We start from the raw sequence: 14,474 nt of genomic DNA on the forward strand, positions 1-14,474 counted from the left end.
ATCTGCTTGCCAAAAATAGTAGCTCATTTAGGGATTGGCTATTCGAACACCAGAAGTCACCCCAGGTAAAAACAGACTCCACCTTATGGACAGAATAAGCCACTTCTCGCTCTGGCGCTTGCTGCCTCGTCTCGCTGTTGGCTGATGAAGTCTCCTTCAGTGCTTATGTCAGCGTAGACCACTTGGCCGCTGTCTTTGCTTGCATTGGTTTTTCAACTTGGAACACTTTCGTGCTTGAGCTAAAGACCGTTTACCAGAGACCTTTTCTTACTCTCACAGGCATCCCAAGTGTCTTTTCTTCTACAGTACATGACGCTCCGCCTTAGACCTCGGCATTCTGTACTCTGTAGAGGTGCCTGCTGTATCTACGGCTTCCTGGGTGCTTGTTTGTACACTTAGTGCCTCTGCTGGGATTGTGAGAGGGAATCCGCTTTGCACCCCAGTGCCTCACATGGAAATGCTAAAATGAGGTTTTGAAGAGTCCAGTTGGTTTGTTAAGGAGAAAATTCTTTGCATCTCCGATACAGAAGGCTTTTGTAAAGTGTTGTGTGTGTGGGGGGGGGCACAGAGCTATGACAACAGAAGGAAACAACCTGGCTACAGGTGACAGGGTTTCACACCAAGGGAAAGGGAGGAAATCTGCCTGTTGCTGTCTTCAGCGCTCATTGCATTGTAGCGCTACAGTATCTCTATGCTAGGAGAGCAGTCTCGGTTTGGATGTTTCTTTCGCTGAACTGATTAAAAAAAAAAAATCTTCCTTGAAAATTTAAAAAGGCTTTTCCTTTCTCCTCCCCAGGGCCAGTTCTGTGACTATTGTAATTCTGAGGATTCCAGGAAGGCACATCCGGCCACCCATGCAATTGATGGGTCTGAACGTTGGTGGCAAAGTCCCCCTCTCTCTTCAGGCATACAATACAACCAAGTCAACCTCACGTTGGATCTGGGTCAGGTGAGTTCCCCTTTGGTTAGAACAGGGATATTGGCTTGGATCACTGTTTCTGGGAGGATTTTTTGACACGACAAAATTATTGTCAAAAATAAACTTCAGTTTTAATCTATTCATTGTTTTCAACCCATGGCGTTGCTATTTTGCTTCTTTAAAACCAGGACCAGCATGAGTCACAGAGATGCTCAACCTTGTTTATTAATTAAGTTTAAGAACCAGTGGTAGGGATCAGAGGTGGCCCATTTGGTAAAATGCTTGCTGTGTAAATATGGGGCCTGAGTTCAGCCCCTTAGACTCAATATAAAAAGCCAGGCATGGTGGCAGGCTGTAATCCCAATGCTGGGGAGGTGGAGGTTGGAGGATCCTTGGGGTCTGACCAGATGGACTAGGCAAATCAGTAAGCTACAGGCTCAGTGAGAGACCTGCCTCAAATGAGATGGGGAATGATTGAGGAAGAGACCCGGTGTTGACCTCTAGTCTGCACACACAAGAGCACATATGTGTATACATACCCTCACAATACACCCACATGCATACACACACATACATAATTATGTTATAAAAATATTCTTTATTATTATTTGAATTGTGGCATAATGAAAATATAAAATTATAACTTCCACCACTTTAAGTGTATTGTTCAGTGACATTTAATTTAATTCCTTGACATTGCTGTACAGCCCCTTCACCTTCCATAGGCCTCACTTCTTTCTCTTGTAAAGCTGAAACTCTCTACCTAGTCCTCCATCCCCCTCTCCTGCACTCTATTTTCTGGGGACTGATGTCTCTAGGAACGTCACATAAGTGAAATATACTATTTGCCTTCTCATGGCTAACTTATTTCCCTTAGCTTATTTATGCTTTCAAGCTTTTGTGCCGCGAGCCAACTTTTCTTCCCTTTTCATGGACACATGAATAGCACGCCATGTATTTCTATCCCCTTCCCCTGTGCCCCCCATTGGTGGACACTTGGCTTATTTCCAGTTTTGAGCTATTGTGAATAGTGCCATCAAACATACGGGTGTGGTAATTACATTTTTATTGCATTCTTCCTGGAAATTCTGATTCATGGAACAATGGATACCATAGTTTGAGGTCTTATTTGGCCAACTGGACCACAGGGAGGCAAGTTTGAGGTCTATCCTCCTGTGTAGGCTACGAAAGTCCCAAGATGGCTGCTCCGGGTGTGTATAACATACAATCCGTCCCCTTGCTCTTGAGCACAGGTGGCAGAGACTGTCAGATGCTCAAGTGGCATCATATGACAAACATGAGAAATGTTTATGAAGCATTTATGGTCCCATAAGCCAGCTGATTCCAATGGGGAGCTTTTTCTCTGATGAGTGGAGTTTCCAATGGGACTGCCCCCTTTCCATGAGAGATGCTCCCACTGGCCTGAAAGGCTAATGCTGTCAGGTTGTGAACTTCCCCTAGAGATGACTGTGGGGCAAGGATCTGAAAGTAGATTCCAGAAGCTGAGGGAGGCCCCCGCGAACATCTGACAGAGCAGCATCCAGCTGACAGCTTGATTGCACTCTTGATCTTGAGCACAGAACTTGGCCAAGCTCTGCCTGACTCCCAGCCAGTACTTTGAGATAGTAAATGTGTTACTTCAAGACATTAAGCTTAAGGTACTTTGTTATGCCCAAGCAAAAAAATGAATACAACTTATTCTCCCTTTCATAGGAGGAAGTTCACACTATTCCTTTAACACATATTTATTACGTTTCTTCCGTGTGCCAGATACTCCAGTAGGCACCTGGGATATATTACAGATGCTAAACTCACGTAGTGTGTTTGAAACTGAAAATAGCAATGGAGGATTGAGAAAGCAGGGCCGACTAAGGGTGTTGTGAGTATGGGGGCAATTGTAGTTGTAGCCTATTGGCTATTCAGAAGTTACTGAGACGGTAAAGCTGAAGCGGAGTCTTGAAGCATGTGAAGAACTGTGTCATACGCATACGCATAGATGTCTGTCACCCAGACAAAGAGGACAGCTCCACAAAAGCCCTAAACAGAGCAGGAGCAGCAGCATGGAGGCAGCATGAATGAGGAGGAGGTGGCAGGGAGAGGAAGAACAAGCCACAGGGTGATTCAAAAACGAAATTAAGAGTTGGTTGGGGGTTTTGAGTCTAGGACGGACACTCTGCTGTGTATCTTAAAGTCATGCCTTTGTGTGTTCTATAGTGGCCTTTGAGGAGCTGGCTGGGAGATGCTTACCATAACCCATGAGAAAGATGCTGGTGGTAGCCGTGGAGGCGAGTGATTGGTTGCTAGCTAAGCTTAGATGATAACGCTGCCTTGATTTCATAGTGGAATGAAGTGGAGTAGAAAAAGGGAGGACTCAGGGAGAAAAAGGGAGGACTCAGGGAGAAAAAGGGAGGACTCAGGGAGAAAAAGGGAGGACTCAGGGATGATTCCCTAGACTTTTTGAGCACCGCTGTCGACAGGATCTCCCACAGGAAGACTGCACGTCTGGTGCTATGGGTCTGGAGGGCTGTCTGGATGAGAAGTAGAAGTTGAATATGAATTCTCTTAGTCTTGTCCCATTCTGGCTTCTCCCATGCAGCTTCTTGGATATGGTGATTTATGCGTTCCATCAACTTTGGACATTTCAACCATTATTTCACGGAATAATTCTCAGCCCCTTCCCTTCTGGGATTCTGATAGCAAATGTTAGCTTTGAATTTTTGTGTGTGTATGCATGTTGGTGCTAGAGTTTACCACATGTACAGGTATCTGCAGAGGTTGCCCCCCCCTCCCGGGGCTGGAGTTATTGAACGTGAGTGCTGGGAACTGAACTAGAGTCCTCTGAAAGAGCAGCAAGCCCTCTTAACCATTGAGCTGCCTCTGTGGCCCCCAAATGTTAGCTCTTCCATTACTGTTTTCTAGTTCCCATGCTGTGTTCTCTTTATTTTCCAGTTTTGTTTTTCTGACAGGACAGTCTGTATTGTTCTGTCTTCAGGTCCACAGATTATTTTGTATTTTGCCTCTATCACATTCTCAGGCCCACATGGAAAATTTTAACTTTTGCCTCCCGGGGTTTTCAGTACCCCTTTCTACCTGTTCTTCGTTGTATGTTCTATTTATTCATGGAGGTTTTGTATTTGTTTCAGAGTCTTTATGAACATTTATCGGAGCATTTTATGATTGTTGCCTTAAAGAAGTTCTCATATTATTCTATCCCTTTTCAAGTTGTGATTTTTTTTTTCTGGTGTGATGAGGATTTCCTACTGGGTTCTAGATGATGATAGGCTATGAAGAAACTGGAACCCACACACATCTCTGATAGAAATACAAAATGGTGTAGCTGCTTGAAAACCTTTGGTAATTCCTCACAAAGTTTAGCACAAAGCTGCCATATGAGTCAGTGGTCTCACTTATAATTTATGCCTAAGAGAAATGAGCACAGAAACCCAGCTCATCAGCCATCACTGTAGCACTGCTCATAACAGCTAAAAAATGGAAGCCACTAGAAGGTCTATCAACTGATGAGCATCATTTTCACAAATTGGTTTGTTACCCAACAGCAAGAGTTGCAATCTCTCTATGAAAAGCTACATGGTGTGTAAAGGAAGCCAGTTTAGAGGCCATGTGTGCTGTACAGGAGCAGGCAGATCTACAGAGAGAAAAGCTAGCTTAGCGCCCTCCTGTGGTCAGGGTTTCTGGAGGCAATTGGAGAATGGCTGCCAATAGGTCTACGATTTATGAAGCAAACACCGTTGAGTGCACGGTAAGCCACATGAGTGGGGGGGGGGGGAGGGAGTGCAGCTGCTGGTGTGGTCCTGGCGGATGTCGTCAACATGCATGCAAAGATGAACACCAGTGACCCTCTCACGCACCCACACGCTGCACGCACCCACATGCTGCTGTTGGTGCACTCTGCAGTTCACCTAAGAAATTCCGCTACGAAGAAATGAATCGAAAGATACCGAGGTTTCTTAGAAAGTCGTTTCATTCGGGGTGGGCCTAGTTTTATGGCAGAAGGCCTCTCAGCTTCTTTACTCTCTGTCATAAGCGGGGCCATTCCTGTCAGTTTGCATGGGATTTAATTCCCCAAGATCCATCTTAGGTCAATGCTAATTCAGTGGTGAATTATTTTTCTTCTCCAAAGAGCTAACGTGAAGCTCAATTCAAGTTTTATCAGTTATGACCAAGATTGACCTATTGTCACTTTTTTTTCCTTTTTAATGAGAAAAGTTTAATTATGTGGTCCAGATAGCTTAGAACTCATAGTCCTCTTGGCTTAGCCTCCCAAATGCTAGGGTTACAGGCAGGCACCATTACAAACTTTTATCATGTCACTTTTTTTTTTTGTTTGTTTGAGGCACCGGGAATTGATCTTAGGGACTGACCCATGCTGGGCCAATGCTCTACCAGTGGGCTACATGCCTAAACTTTATTATGTCACGTTCTACCTGAGGCTTTCTATAACAGGACACTTTAACCTCCAAGATGACCCTCACCAAACATAACCATACTGGTGTACTTACAGCTTTTTTTTATAGGCCATTTTAAAAAACTTGTTTTTCAAAGCACCCCTTTGATACACTAAAGAACCTCTAATTAAGACACTTAAATTAAGAAAATGCCAACATCGCAACACGTTAGTAATTTGCTGGGGTCTGACATAAATCAGTCATGACATACATATTCATGAGCACTGTATGTCCACCCTCCTCCTGGTTGGCCAGGAGCAGCTGTGTACAGTGGGTGGCTGTGTGGTCCACAGTCAGCCTGCCCTGGCCTCTGTGCCTTCCATCCTGCTGATGTGCTGTATGGCCCTCTACAACACATGGGCTAGATGCTTTGTGCTAGTTCCCCGTTTATAAAACCAACCAACTCCAGGACTGTGGAGGTTAATGAGTTAATGGCTTCATTTCCAGACCTCGTTGAGGTAGTAGCAATATTTATTTTTTTATTTAACAAAATGAAGTGAATTTTACTGAACACATTATTAAAAAGAGTAGACTCACAACTTTCGTGCCTTTAGAAAACTTCATATGGTATTGTAGAAAAATTCTTCTCATTTAAGATCTGGAAGAGTGACATAATTCACACCAAGCTGAACACATTTCCTTTCTCTTTTATGTTGGTGCAGTATGGTATGACAAGAAGCATGCACTGTCATGTACAATTCATATTGCATGCCTCATTGATATGATCTATTTTCTCAACCATAAAAATGTCATAAGAGACTAGATTTCACCATTTAAAAGCCACATTAACATCTTAGAATTAGTGAAGTGTGAATTCTGATGCATGATTTGGAAATAAAACATGTCACGACCGAATCCCCTTTTCTTAACTTGCTGAGAAGTGAAGGTTGCCTTCATTTGCTGGAATCAGTTCGGCATCTTATGCTGTTGTCAGGATGGTCAGACTGCTCTGTCTCCTTCTGAACCTGTGGGTTCAGTCTCCCTTCCTACCATGTGGGTATGGGCTTTGTAAAAGCAATATTTTAAACAATTTCATGTATGTATACAACACACCTTGATTACATCCAGCCAATGGGCCTCTACGTGTGCACATCCACAGAGGATATCTAAAAAGCCAAGACTAAATCTCGCCCCCTAGCTGAGGAGAGCTAGTGGCAATTGAGAGATACTTGGTGAGAGAGGGTCAGTTTCCCTTAAGGACAAGGCACCTGGCAGGTCGACTGTGCTCCAAGGAGATGACCCCATGCTCAAGAGTCCATGGTGGCATGAATTATGTTTGATGGTTAAAAAAAAAAGAGATGGTACAGAGTCAGAAGGTAGTTGAGGGAGGGTTGATCTTGGAGGAGTTGAGGGAGAGTGGGTGAGATGATCAAAATACAATGTATAAACATTTCTAAGATATAATAATGTTTCATAGAAGAACAAAAGAAATAGTATAGTATTGTAACTTTTAAAGAAAAGGAGGTCACACGGGAAATATAGTATCATTCTACACTTCTATTCCTATGAACTTACTACAGGACACAAGGACCAGATAAAACACAGGGTCCAACCAAGGAAGAGTGAATTTAATATGGAGATGCCTTCTAGGATAATGTACATATATATGTGTGTGTGTGTGTATGTATGTATGTATATATGTATGTATATATATATGTGTGTGTATACACACACACACACACACACACACACACACACACACACACACATATATATATATATATCTCCTTTTTAACTTTTGTGGGACTTTGGTGAGTGAATCCAAATCATTCTTTGTTGTCAGCATCAGCTTGGAGTCAGGTGTGGGAGAAAGAAGCCTGGGCTGGTTTCTGAGTCAGTCTTGGACTTGAAGATTTGGGGAATGGAATTGCCTTGGAAGAAGTTGGCAGATGTTGTCAATCAGGAGTCTTCCCAGCTGGACCCCTGCATGGATGCAATGCCATCCTGAAGGTGGACAGTACCTTGTTTCGGCCTCATCAAAACCAGAAAGTATTCCTTAGAAACTGTCCAGACCATGGCTCCGGGGAGCCAGGGACTGTGTGGTCTTTAGTTCCCACTCTGGAATGTTCTTCTCTCACCTAACATCGTACACAATGTTTAGGCTACCATAGGTGCCCAATAAAGGCTTTGCTGAGCTTGTGTGGCATGAACAAAGAATGACCCTGGATCAATTGTCGTTTGTCAGGGTACAGAAACAACGGGAGGAAGATGGTTGTGTGAGGCCAGATCTCTGGATGGAGCAGGCCTGCTTTAGTTCTGCCACTAGAGGACAGGTTCCACGGACACCAGCTCTTTTTGCAACATATTTTTTTTTAAACTATTTTGTAGCAACAACAAAATTAGAAACCATAGATTGAATTTGGAACAACTTGCTATTAGTAAATATGCTATGAAGTCAACCACAGAAGGGGTAGGTAGGCCTTTCTGGCACAGAGGTGAGCAAATGCCTCATCCCGAGGGCGGGTTTACCAGCGCGCGACTCAGTGCCTTCCTTTCACGTTCCTCTAGTTCCTTCTCCTTACTGCATTTGTTAATATTGTTACTTTTGTGGTTCTGGGAATGGAATGTAGGACCTCATACATGCCAGGCAAATGTTCTACCTCCTAGTACTTACCACTTAGCACATTCTGGTGCTTTCCTCCCAGGCTGACCTTGGGCTTTTTATGTAGCTGAGAATGAGCTTGAACTTCTCTGATCTAGCTGCCTCCATCGCCCAAGTGCTGGGTTACAGGCGTGGCATGGGGATTGAGCCCAGAGCTTTGTGTGTGGTAAGCAAGTACTCTACCAAAAAGCTGTGTCCTCACCATGGCTTGATTCTTAAGCTCTCTGGAGCCTGGCTTGTCTGCACTGCCATTGTATTATTCCAACTCAGTTCGGGATAACTCTTCACAGCGGGCCAGGCTCACCAGTCCTAACTGGTTTCCAGCTTCTACCCTCGGCTCACCTTATTTTGTAGTTGGCTGAAGAACAGAATCCCTAATGGTGAGATGAGGATTGGCCATCTTCCAAGGGCCCGCCCACCCATATTTTCATGGCCTCAAAGAGGAAGTAAAGATCCCTCCAGTGAGGCACACCTTGATTAGCATCTTCCAGTCTCTTTCCTCTAGTGTCCGATAAAATCCAGATTCCTGGCGAGACTTCTGAGAGCTTCAGAGTCTAGCTATTTTACTTTTTTAGAGATAGGACAGCTCAGGTTGACCACAAACAAGCAGCCCTCTTGCCTCAGCCTCCTAAGCGCTTGCATCATAGGTTAAGACAAAGATGTTTGCCTGCCATCTTTCTTGGTGGCATCTTCCCCTGCAAACTCTGTACCATGTCAGTGGAAGATTAGCCTTGGCCCTCGAGCACCGTGTGCTATTTCTTACCCCTCAGCCATTTTCTGGTATAGTTCACAGTCCTCAGAATACCCTCCCTTCCTTCCTGCTCTGGCTGCTTTCCTCCCAAGATAACCCAGCGTCACTGTTCGGCACCGTCCCTGGCTGCCGCCTCCACTGGAAGCTGTGTTATACAGTTCATGTGGACTGTGAGCTTAAGGCTAGGGGCTGTGCAAGCAATGTTCTTTTTTAAACCCATACAACTGAAAAGTCCTGGGTTGTGCCATTTCCCCAACAAATGGTGAATTCCATGCAACTGTAAATGTCAACACTCCTTTTCCTATTCCAATTGATGACATGTTTTTCTACAGTTACAGATTACTTGATTAGAAAGGTCTCTGGTACATTTTTAGTTTCCTTTCCTTCTAACTAGCACCACAAATAAAACATATACAACAGAAAATATACTAAATATGTTTTCTGTTCAGACAGTCAGGGCTGTGATTTCATATGACTTGGAAACATGCACAAGGGTAAAAGCTGGATAGGAAGGACAACTCCAGATCAACCCTCCCTGCAGCCTTAGCTCCTGGAGGCTATGTTGTATGCAACAGGCTTAGGGCCAAAGCTGAACATGAAGGAACTCCAGACCCCCTAGCCTTCTAGATACTTGGATCCTGGAGGCCGTTTGACCAAAATAAATGCCTCTGTAGTCTCCAGGAAATTCAATTCTGAAAAATATTGGTACAATAGGCCACCTGCAAGCCATAGAATCCACAGAATGTTTCTATGAGAATAATGGGTACACAGGTATTACCCACCAAAAAACACGACTTTGAAAACTTTCTTGATTGTTGCCCAAATGTCAATCAATCAGGAACCCACCTGCTGCCCTCCCCTCCTGCTGATGTAACCCTGCAGTTTTTCCTTTAACAAACATAGCAATAGACCAAGAGGACACTCCCTCTGGAGGCTGCTGACCAAAGGGATAGAGCAATCAATAAACCTTGTGCATTAGCATTGGTGGCTCTGCCTCTCTGGTCTCTTTGGGGACCTTCTGACCTGGGCACAATGCACTGGGGAATGAAGCACTTGCTTCTGGAATTTTCTCAGTGTCTACTTAGGAGCGTTAATGTGATAAAGTGACCAGTGGCGGCCACGGTGACCCACTTGGTGACTTCCCAGAAAGCCCTGACTCACACAGTTAGGACTCCAGTGTTTGGTCACTGTAAAGCCAGAGGGTTTTTCTGTCCAGGAAAGGTGAGAGCCAGGATATGATAGCTCACAGAGCAGCCTGGACGGCAGGTCCAGGGTGTGGCATCAGGACGGAAGCTCCCTGTGTGCTGAGTCAGCCCACAACTTGCAGGCTGTTACAGGGCTGGGCAGTAAATACCTGCTAGGCAGCAAACACCTAGGATCCTGGTTCATGTCCAGAAGAAAAAGCTAAACAGAAACTACATCTGTGTGCCATTAAAAACAATGTTAATCCTATCTCCATATAGTTGAAAAGATTCATACAAGCAACCAGAGAACTGGCTAGGAAGGAAGTATAATTTTTTTTTTTTAATTTTGCAAATAAAACCACTTTATTCTAATTAACTCACAAATAAAAACAACACATAGCAGGCTTTAGGAAGCCACTTAAACATTTGCCCAATTCCAAATCTCAAGACTTCCAAGCAATTAGAATGGCCATGCTGAGACTGTGAAGCTTTGGCCAGTAGGTTTTACACATTCACTATTAATTACATTTTTATTCACTTTTTTTTTTTTTGCCATGGCCAAAGTGGGGAAAAACTAGGATGGATTGAAACCAGCAAAATAAATAGTTCTACGTCCTGTTTCATGGCTCATGCATCCTTTTGCCTACATTCCACCCTTTTTCTGCAGGGTGGCCTGGCCTCTCTTTCATGAAGAAGTTACTGCCTCCCTCTTCTACCTTCCCCTCCCCCATTTTCTTTCCTTCTCTCCCCTTCCCACCTCTCCTCTTTAAAAATATTTTTTTATTAGATTTTACTTTGAGTGTGTGTGTGGGATCACATATGTGTCAGTTAAAACAACTTGTGGGTATCAGTTCCTTCCTTCTACCACACAGGTCCTGGGGGTCAGATTCAGGTCGTTGGGACTGGAGACACTGGAGGTACTGTTACCCACTGAGTCATCTTGCTGGCTTGCCCTCCTCCTTTTGAGGCGGGGCCATATCTAGGCTGGCCTAGAACCCACAGTGTACCTGAGGCTGGCCTTGAACTCCAGTCCTCCTTGCCTCAGTCTCCCCAGTGCTGGGGTTAGAGAGGGAAACTTACCATGTTTTGGGAAGCAGCAAGGCTCCTGCACTCACGGTTGGTTGTGGGAGTAGTGATGAGTCCAGAAGGCTGCAGCCGGCTGGGGCCAGGGTGTATAGGGATGTCCTGGTCAGTAGGGAGGACTCACTGTTTATGGTTAAGCACTAGACAACATGGAATACTGTCATCATTCCTTAGGGGGAATGTCACTGATGTCTGTCCTGACCGTCCTCACTCTCCTGGCTTTCCATCAGGCTTCAGCTTAGAATAATGGTTCTCAACCTTCCTAATGCCTCAACCCTTTAATACAGTTCCTCATGTTGTAGTGACCCCAGCCATAAAACTATTTTCATTGCTACGTCATAACTAATTTTGCTGTTGTTATGAATCGTAATATAAAACAAAATCTGTGTTTTCTGACGATTTTAGGTGACCCTTGTGAAAAGGTTATTTGACCTCTACAGGGATCATGACCCCCAGGTTGAGAACCATTGGCTTAGACAGTTATCTCTTCTACCGAGTGAAGTGTCTATAAACACAGCCACCCCACGTTCTGGGGGTTCAGTGATGATGGACCATCTTCCCAAAGATTTATACTTCAGGAGACTTACTATGCTTAGTATGGAATGGCTACGTTGGGGGATTTTACCTGCAGAAATTAATGAGATAAATGCTGAAGTGTTTGATCCGTGACATTTGTCCAAAGTTTGTTTATGATTGTAGAAAATGAGAACAAGCTCAATGTGTATGTAATAAAGGGTCATTCACACACAGACATTCAAATGATGCCATAGGGTTGGAGCCAAGCTCTAAGTAGATCCATGTGGTATGTGAAGAAAAAAACTTTCTCTATATGTGTACACATGCTATCTATACAAATATGAAAAGACATGTACACAGTTTGTGATATATGTGTGTGCATAAAATATATGTATACACATACATACTCAAGGTGTGCATCTAGTATGATAAGATGCTATATTGTAGTAAAAAATAATCTGTATGTAAACCAAGAACAAGTTAGTGGGGAAAAAAAAAAAACCCGAAATGCTAGGTGTTTCTCTGGCTGGAATCATTATCTGTGATTTTGACTTTTTCCATAACTCTCACTTAGATCATAGGCTGTGGATCAGGCTTTTCCTTTTGAGCTCCCAAATCATGACACAGAGACTTATTAACTATGAATGTGTGGCCTAGCTTAGGCTCACTTTTGGCTAACTCTTTTAACTTACTTGTTTCTCTTTACCTACCCTTTGCCGTGGGCTTTTTCCTCTCTTCCTTCCGTGTGTCTTACTTTCACTGCTTATCATGTCAGGCTGTCCAGCTGTCTGGCTTCTGGCAAGGGGCATGTTACTCTTTCTCCTCATTCTCTTCTTTCTTGTTCTTGTCTCATTCCTAGATTTCTCCTCCTCTGCCTGCCAGCTCCAATTATCCTTCTTTTATTTAGCTATTGGCCATTCAGCTCTTTACTAGGCCAATCAATCAGGTGCCTTAGGTGGGCCAGGTGAAACCAATTCAACTGATCTTTACATAATTAAACAAATGCAGCTTAAACAAATGTAACACATCTTTGTTCAGGTAAAATGATATTCCACAACAGGCGTGGCTTGGTCAGGGTCTTCATCTGAAGTCTGGGGATGACTCTAGTTCTAACTCACAGGGTTGTGAGGAGATCATGAGTTAACACGGGATGGGGAGGGACTCACTCCGAGCTCCACATCCTTCCAGGCACAGCTGTGGCTTGAGGTTAAGGAAACAATAAAGTTAGTTAAGTTCATTTCCTTCCAGGAAAAGGGAAGAGTCCCAGGGGCTGTGGAGGTAGCTTAGTGAGTAAAGCACTTGTCTTTTAAGTTTGCAGAGCCGAGTCCAGATCCCTAGAGCCCACAGGCATGGCAGCTGTGCCTGTCTGTAGTGCCAGTGCTGAGCCATGAGCCACAGGCTGTGCACGTCTGTCTGTAATGCTAGAACTAAGAAATGGGAGGCAGAGACACGAGGTTCTCTAGAAGCTTGCAGGCCAGCCTGGTCTATTGGCAAGGCCCATAGGCCAGTAGAAATGCTCTCCCAAACAAAAGGCAGAAGGCACCTGGGGACTGACACTTAAGGACAACCTTTGACATCCACAGGCTCCACATGCACATCACACACTAGGTGTGGTCATTCATGTGAGTGCCCATACATTCACACACACACACACACACACACACACAAAACATACACACCACATCATACACACATATCACATCACACACACACACACACACACACCTCCCTCCTTCTCTGTCTCCCTCCCTCTCCTCCCCCTGCGCCTCTCTGTCTCTGTCTCTGTCTCTGTCTCTCTCTCCCTCTCCCTCGTTCCTCACTTTTCAGTCTATTGCATTTTCCTCTTCCAGGAAAAACAAACCAAACCCAAACCCCTGTTTCTTCCTTAGTGTGAGCAGCCATTTACTTCCTGGGCTCCTTGTCTGCCAGGATGTTGCTGGTTCTACCTCTGTTTAACTCAAGAGTCAGCCCCCAAGCTACCACTAGGGCAAATGTTCCACCCTTTAGAAACTCCCGACGGGGATGGGGAGATCCACTCTGCCACACTTGCGTAAAGCACCCTGGGTGAGGTGGCCTGCTGCATCAGGACACAGCCAGCTGGAGCGTTCACTGTCGCCTTTCATGCTCCTTGCTGAGCAGGTTCCCACCACCACCTCATCACCTGCTGCTGCCGTCTTTTTTCTCAGGCTCTCCCAGAGAGATGAGTGGAGGTGAGTGGAGCCAGAGCCGGAAGAGCTGCTCACTCCCTTTCTCCCTTTTGGGATCCATCTCAATGGTCAGACCCCGGGGGGGGGGGAGTGTGGGGACATGGGCAGTTGAACTCTAGACTGTGGCTCTAGCAAAGGGTGTGAGGTAGGTGACACTAGCTGGGACAATGAGCAGGGAGCAAGGAAGCTGAGCTCAAAGCCTGACTGAGTTGAAGTAAAGCACATCCAGGGCACAGGGCGGCCTTGTTGCTATGGAAGGAGGCGTAGGCAGGGAGATGGGGAGGACAGATGTTTTGTGAACTCCTGTGTTAGAGAGGAAGGCATGAGCCACATTGCCAGGCCTGGCTGCCTCAGCTCAGGCCTTGGCAGAGCTGAGCTTAAAGGTATCTGGTGAGCTGGGTGGTGGTGGCGCACACCTTTAATCCCAGCCCTTGTGAGGCAGAGGCAGGTGGATCTCTGTGAGTTTGAGACTAGCCTGGTCTACAGAGCGAGTTCTAGGACAGCTTCCAAAGCCACAGAGAAACCCTGTCTGGAGAAAACAAGACAAAAATGTCTAGTGGTTCAGCATTGGTTCAAGAAGGTTTCCAGCTTCCCCATGGACACCTAAATCCATAGATGCTCAAGTCCCTTCTGAAAATGGAGTGCTGCTTGCATGCATGTGACCTATCCTATGCATGGTCTCACTGGAACAGTCTGTAATACAGTGCAGGGTAAATGTATGAACCGTTGTGGTACTGCATTGTTTG

General features: G+C 45.0%; 1 protein-coding gene across 1 annotated transcript in view; it reads left to right on the forward strand.

The window, feature by feature from the left end:
* Lama3 (laminin subunit alpha 3) overlaps nucleotides 1-14,474 on the forward strand; it is a 197,625-nt gene that overhangs the window by 15,294 nt on the left and 167,857 nt on the right. Inside the window, exon 4 of the mRNA XM_051202047.1 lies at nucleotides 797-949. Coding sequence (XP_051058004.1) covers nucleotides 797-949 — 153 coding nt within the window. The remainder of the gene's footprint in view (nucleotides 1-796; nucleotides 950-14,474) is intronic.

The sequence above is a fragment of the Phodopus roborovskii genome, unplaced genomic scaffold (genome assembly GCF_943737965.1).
Source record: "Phodopus roborovskii unplaced genomic scaffold, PHOROB, whole genome shotgun sequence".
Taxonomy (NCBI): domain Eukaryota; kingdom Metazoa; phylum Chordata; class Mammalia; order Rodentia; family Cricetidae; genus Phodopus; species Phodopus roborovskii.